Source organism: Protobothrops mucrosquamatus, unplaced genomic scaffold (assembly GCF_001527695.2).
Source record: "Protobothrops mucrosquamatus isolate PMUCROS unplaced genomic scaffold, P.Mucros_1.0 scaffold2970, whole genome shotgun sequence".
NCBI lineage: Eukaryota > Metazoa > Chordata > Lepidosauria > Squamata > Viperidae > Protobothrops > Protobothrops mucrosquamatus.
Window position 1 is genome coordinate 114368 of NW_015388991.1, and position 7251 is coordinate 121618.

At 45.6% G+C, this 7251-nt stretch overlaps 1 protein-coding gene across 1 annotated transcript in view; it reads left to right on the forward strand.

The window, feature by feature from the left end:
• LOC107296767 (zinc finger protein 709-like) overlaps positions 1-6945 on the forward strand; it is a 40602-nt gene extending 33657 nt beyond the window's left edge. The window contains 1 exon segment of the mRNA XM_029286137.1: positions 6277-6945. Within this exon segment, the coding sequence (XP_029141970.1) occupies positions 6277-6924 (648 nt within the window). The 3' untranslated portion in view covers positions 6925-6945.
• Positions 6946-7251: the final 306 nt, after the last annotated feature.

A 7251-nucleotide genomic window follows, 5' to 3' on the forward strand; every position in this document is an offset into this window, starting at 1 on the left:
TCACTTTTTCCTCTCCCTCTCTTTCTCTTTTTCTCTTTCTCTCTCTCTTTCCTCTCTCTCTCTTTCTCTTTCTCCTCTCACTCTTTCACTCTTTCTCTTTCCTCTCTCTCTTTCTATTTATTTCCCCACCTCTCCCTCTCTCTCTTTCCTCTCACTCTTTCTCTTTCCTTTCCCTCTCTCTTTCCTCTCCTCTCTCTCTTTCTCTCTTTCCTCTCTCTTTCTCTTTTTCCTCTCCCTCTCTCTTTGTCTTTCCTCTCTCTCTCTTTCCTCTCCCCCCTCTCTTTCTCTCTTTCCTCTCTGTCTGTCTCTCTCTCTTTCTCTCTGTCTCTCTCTGTCTGTCTCTCTCTCTCTCTTTCCTCTCCGCTCAATATCTCTGATTGCCCCTTTCAGTGACTCTGGGTGGCTTACAATTCAAAAATGTATTACAATTAAAAATACTAAAAACTTTTTAAAAGAGTAATGACAGCAAAACCAATAAAAACAACAAAAGCATCCAAATTAAATGACCACGCTGGAATAATGCCCAGCTTCTTGTCCTAGGAACGCGGGTCAAAGGTGTGACGTTTCATGTGATTGGTGATTAGACGCACGACGCCCAAAATAATTGGGCGACGAGGTGCAACTTCCCCCAGGAGGCAGAAAGAATTCGGTCAAGTGGCATTTCGGAGGTCAGGCCGGGGCTCGGTCGGGCCCTCATGGGGCGCAATTAGGGGCAGCTCTGCGGAGTCCCGGGCGCCTGACTCACAGAGGAAGCTTGCCGGGAGCCCACAATTAGCGGGCCCGCCAGGAAGCAGCTGACGTGGACACCCCTGCGACGGTCAGGCGCTCCCCTGAGCTCCCCGCCGAGCCGGACGGGATTCCTGGCCAGCCGGCCACAGGGCAGGAGCGGCTCCCTTGCTGGGGCTGCTCGGCCTCCCCGGCCAGCTGGCCGGCACAACCTTTCCAGGGCCAAATCCTGCAGGAGGGCAAGCCGGGCCAGGCTGGGTGGTGGGAAAGGAGGCGCGTTGCCAATGATTCACTTAACAAATGTGGTAAGAAGAGTCGTAAAATGGGACAAACCTCACTTAACAAATTTCTTACTTAAGCACATAAATTCTGTGCTCAATTGTGATCATAAGCTGAGGACCACTTGTACAAGTTAAGTCATTGGTTAAGGAATGGAATCTGGATCAGAACTCCCATCACTAAGTGATGCGGTCGTAAAACGTGACATCGCATAAGCCAAGATCAATGTTGGGAAGGTGCCAGCGCTTTACCTGCTGTCCATTAATAAAGAAAAACAACAGAAAAAAATGCAGAGAGGATTTAAAGACAGACCACGGTTTCTAAGAGTAAACATATTGTTGTATATGTATCAAATTGCTGTTTCTAAGCAATATAAATTTGACATTTGTTCACTGAACATTCACGCTCAGTTTAGCCTACTCTCTTTCGTCTGAGAAGATTCTTTGTGAGATGCTTTCTCCACCCTTTGGCAAGATAATTTCTTCAGGATTATTCTCATTTTTGCTGCTGCCACTTGCTGTTTTGAACCACTGTTAGCCGCCCAGGGGCATGAATTTGAAAAGGCAGCTGTAATAATTGAACTCACTAAAAACAATCAATACAAATCTTAATTTTCCTACCCCTTCACTTCCCCTCCTTTGACTCTGCCACTCCCCTTTATCTTCCCTCACTTCAGGCTTGTGTTTGCCAACAACCACACCACACAACCTGGGCTTCAAAGAGAGGCTCCTGTTTCTTTTGAGCCTCCACAGAGATTTTCTCATTATTCACAAGATCGCAGATCGTTCTTAGACATTACAAAGGGAAAGTCTAGAAATTGCTACCAGCTCGAGACAGGCAGTGTCAGAGGGACCCTTTCCTTCTACTCCAATGCCCATCATCCCAGGTCCGCATGGAACATGAGGATCTTCCCTACGCTCTTGCAGCGTCCATGTAGCGTTGCGCGCAGGATCCACCAGGGGGCACCCGGGGTAGCCGTTGGAAAGGCAGGGAAGCCCTCACCCGCCCCCCCTTCAGGAGTGAACTGAGCATGCGCTCTTTCCCCAGGTGGAGAGAGGAGGGGGGCGTTTTGCAGAAAAGGCTGAAAGTGCGTCCGCCTTTCTTGCAGTTCTCCCTCCCCCCCCGTGCCCCCCCCGCTGCGAGCCTTAGGCTGAGCCTTTCCAGGAAGCCCAGAGGCTGCAAGGGAAGCCTTGCATGCATGGAGATCAAGACCTGACTCCGGAGTTCAGTAAGTGGGAGGACGTTTCTTCCCCGGACTGGACGTAAAACTTCATCAGGTTCTGAGTCGTGGAAAGGGGGGAGCCCGGGGTCCCATGTTCCCCTGCCGCCCCTGTGCATGCACGGGCCAGGCAGGGAAGAAACCAAAGCTCCGGACGCGCTGCGTTGCCTCCAGGAAGAAAACCAGGATCGCCAGAAAGGTCGGAGCCATTCAGGATTTTGCTAAAAGTGGGGATCCTGTTTCCAGGAGATGCCTGAAACATGTTAAGCTATAGCTGGTTTATTGATTCCGGTATTATTCTGTTTGCATTGGGTGCTGGTTTGTTGATTGTGACTTCTCAGGTACCTATAGCGGTTTGGGCCAGGAGGTTAATGGGGTTCTGCTGGCTAAAGTTTTATTGGGAATTCAAATATTGATTGATTTACCTATTAAATCGATTTAGAAAGCCGTTCTTCTCAATGGCTGTTTGTGACCAGAGACGTTTATGACAGTGTTTCTCAACCTTGACAATTTTAAGGCATGTGGACTTCAACTCCCAGAATTCCACAGCCAGCATTGCTGGCTGTGGAATTCTGGGAGTTGAAGTCCACATGCCTTAAAATTGTCAAGGTTGAGAAACACTGGTTTTTGATCTGGATTGTACAGAGGTTGGTTTTCAAGCTGCAAGCAGCCATCAGAATTATTTAAATTAGAAATCAAAAACGTATTTTATGTATCCAAACTGTTTAGTCCTTGATAGAAGTTGATCAACCAGCTTACTACAAAAATTTTTCCACATACATATTGGTCAGTCTACCTACTAAGATTTCCCCCCTCTTCCCAGATATTGGTGGGTTCATAAGAATTTCTTATTTGGGTTTTTCTGTGTGCTCAGTTGTGAAGTTGGTCACTCTGTATTTCTGGAATTTTCTTTCGTTTTCCATTTCAGATATATAAGTAGGAAAGGTTTCCTGGTTCCCCTGGAGTCCTAAGTAACTTGTGTGGGAAGAGGGCTGAATGGCCTTTGGGAGATCACCTCTTGTGATTAGGAAGACCTGTGGAGATCCATCAGTCCAATTTGGAGCTGGATTAGAGACCAGAAAGAAGATGGAGGGACAATGCTCAGCAGATGCAGGAGCTGGAAAAGGCCCTTCAGCTGCTCACTCTGGAAGCTGTGGGAAGAATGGGGCAAGTCCTGGGCAGAAGAGTCAAGAACAGGAAGCCAACAGTTCAGAGGTGCAATACTGTCACTTCAGAAATGTGCAGTTCCAGGAGGGGAGGGGTCCCCGAGATGTTTGCAGTCAGCTTCACCTCCTTTGCCGTCAGTGGCTTCAGCCAGAAAGACACACGAAGGCTCAGATGCTGGACCTGGTGGTCCTGGAGCAATTCCTGGCTGTCCTTCCCCCAGAGATGGAGAAATGGATGCGGGAGTGTGGAACGGAGACCTGTTCCCAGGCGGTGGCCCTGGCCGAAGGCTTCCTGATAAACCAGGAGGAGGATAAGATTCAAGAAGAGTTGCAGGTGTGAGAATGTAGTCTTAGCAGCTCTAAAGAGAATCACTCTGAATCTGTCAATTCCTTTCTGGCTGGGTTTTCTGGGATTATTAACTCCTAAGGCTATTTGTTCTATTCTTCCAGAGGATGTATTTGGGGCAATTCTTCCATTCTGTTTCAGGTTTCAGAAATGGGCATTGGGGTCTGCTAGTTTGAAGGTGCAGTATGATAATTCATTTCTATCTCTGTGCTCTTCCTTTGTTTCTCCTATCACATCATGTCCAGAAATCCTTGGAAGCCACGACTGAGTATCCCAAGGGGGGAAGAGATTCATCCAAACCCTCTCAAGAGCTTCTATTCAGGGAGAACTTCCAGAAAGGTCAAAGTCAGGACACCATGCGAGGTAACAGAAGGTCTTTATGTGTGATGTGAGATTTCAACATTTAGCTGATTGTTTTGCTGCACCTCATTACAATCTATCTCTTTAAAAAATCTGCTTCCCCCATTTTTCTCTGTCTCACAGAGAGTAGAAAGCTGTCTGTGGAATTTGTAGACTCACCTCCTCTTTGTGGTGGAGCTGAAGGATTGGCTGAAATTCTACTTCAGGTAAGGAGGAGAAACATTGGAAAAGGTCCATGAATTTTGGATGGATTTCATTTTGTTCTAGAGTTCAATGTATAAAATTGCTGTTTCTAAGCAATATAAATTTGACATCCGGTCATTGAACATTCATGCTCAGCTTAGCCTATCCTCTCTCTTCTGAGGGGATCCTTTGTGAGATGCTTTCTCCTCCTGCTTTGCCATCACATTTCATTGACCAGACAGTTGTGAGCATTGGGGCTGTTCCTTCTGTCTCCCAGGGTCATTCTCACATACCATTATAAAGAAATACACCGTTTTTTGCCTTTTGAAAAGCATCTTTGGGACATGATCTGGCTGAGAATCTGGCTGAGATTCTCCATAGACATATGTTATTACAAGCTCTTTCCTTGTATTAGTGGAAGAAAACTATGCAATTATTCTTGGATTATCTGTTAATAGAGAAACTTGTTTCCTTGTTCAGGATGTTGTATCTTTTGAGGATGTGGCTGTGTATTTCTCCATGGAGGAGTGGTCTCAGCTGGACCCTGCCCAAAAAGCTCTCCACGGAGAAGTCATGCTGGAGAATTCCAGGAATCTGGCTTCTCTGGGTAAGAATCCCTGTCTGTGCTTGGAAAGGTAGAGAAGTCATGGGGTGGGAGGGCTCAGATGATATTTCTGAGAAAAACCACCACTTATTAATTCATATCCTGCCTTTATTTTTTGTAAATGACAAAGGCGGCGGACGAACCCCAATATTTCTTCCTCCTGCTGTTTCCCCACAACAACAACCTTCTGACCTGGGTTGAGCTGAGGGAGACTGGCCCAAGCCAGCATTCATGCCTAAGGCAGAACTAGTACTCCCAGTCACCCAGTTTCTAGCCTGGTGCCTTAACCGTTTGACCAAACTGAATTTATGGAAGAAGGAAATTTATTGGAAGAAAAATTGGAAAACTGCCTTGCCTTCCTTTTTACATAAAGGAAATGGTTTGTTTTTTAAAAAAAGCTTTCTTCTCAAAATAGAAAATATTGATTTCCATGCCATAGAAGATATTAGCCAGAATCTGAGGGACAGGCTCCATGCAGGGATGGTGTGGCCTCTCTTGAGCCAAGGTCCTGCCTACCAGGGGTTCAGTATCCATTCCTGACCCTGGTCACTGGCTCCCCGATGGGCGTGAGCTGCTATAAGCAGGACTGGATTTAGCCCTGACAGGGATGTTCCCTTCCTAGAGATGTGCCCACTTGTGTACAGAGTTTACCATTAGCCTAAGTTGAGGGTGGGGAGCTATTGCCATCCAGGAATTCCCCTTAGCTTTGAAAGATTCTTCCGTGCAGACAAGTGGAGATGAGAGTTTCATTGAAGTTGGGGAGCTGGTGAGTATGTTGTTGACCTAGCATGATACAGTGTCCAATGCACTTCAGGAGTTTGTGGCACCATGGAATAGTCCCAGGTCAAAGATTAGATCACGGTTGTGTCTTAGGTTTGTTTTGATGTGACCCAAACTCTTTAAATGAGGATCAGTAGAAATCCACTTGGAAATGGGTCTTTTCTAATATCTTAGTTTGGAATCTTCACATTTGCCAACAAAACATCCAAAATATATTGCTGATTCTTTGGCTAAATTTCAGAAGAAAAGATTTGATTTTTTCCCCTATTCTTGATACAGTTTTCTTTTCTTTTTTTTTCAAGGCTTTACTGGGAAAGGGAATAATAATTGCAAGGAGAAATGCCAAGTGAGCCAATCAAAAGAGGGAAAAGGGAAGTTTGCAGATCAGATGCAACCAAAGAGTGATGAAACAAATCAATCACAAGGTGGAATGAAAAAAGGCTTTCCTCGGGTCAGTCGGCTTCCTAACTCTACAAGCATTGATACAGGAGAAGAACTATATAAATGCATGGAGTGTGGAAAAAGCTTTAATAAATCTGATCAAGTCATTTCCCATAAAAAGACACATTTAGAAGAGAAAACATATACCTGCAAGGAGTGTGGAAAGACCTGTAATAATCGCTCTCTTAGAAGTCATGAAAGGACTCACAAAAGAGAAAGACCATATCAATGTATTGAGTGTGGAAAGACCTTTACTTGTAGCAGTAGTCTTAATTACCACAACAGGGTCCACACAGGAGAGAAACCATATCAATGCACAAAGTGTGGAAAGAATTTTAGGAGCAGTAATAATCTTGCCTCCCACAAGAGCATTCACACAGGAGAGAAGCCATATCAATGCACGGAGTGTGGAAAGACCTTCTGTTATTATAACTCTCTTATAAGACATGAAAGGAATCACACAGGAGAAAGACCTTATAAATGCTTGGACTGTGGAAAGACCTTTATTCGTAGCACTAGTCTTAATTCCCACAAGAGGGTCCACATAGGAGAGAAGCCATATAAATGTATGGAATGTGGAAAGGACTTTAGGTGGAATTCTGCTCTTATCACCCATAAAAGGATCCACACAGGAGAAAGACCATATGAATGCACAGAGTGTGGAAAGACCTTTATTTGTAGCAGTAGTCTTAATTCGCACAAGAGAAGCCACACTGGAGAGAAGCCACATCAATGCATGGAGTGTGGGAAGAGCTTTGCCAGGAGTTGCACTCTTACTCGTCATAGAAAGAGCCACACTCAGGAGAAACTATATCAATAAAGGAAGTGTTTGAAGGAAAAATTGCAAAACTGCACATATTTCCTTTTATGTATAGCAATTGGATTTCTTTCAAAATGCTTTCTGCTAATAAAATACAAAATATTCATTTCTATGCCATAGAACAGTGATGGCGAACCTTTTAGAGACCGAGTGCCCAAACTGCAACCCAAAACCCATTTATTTATCACCGGGTGGGCGTGGCTGCAGTGGGTATGGCCACCTCGATGATGCTTGTGGGGAGGGATGCCTGCGGGGTCTGGGCAGGGTTGGGGGAGATCCAAGGGGTTTCTGTTGGGTGGGGCGGTGGGCCGGAGGCTCGTCCTGCGG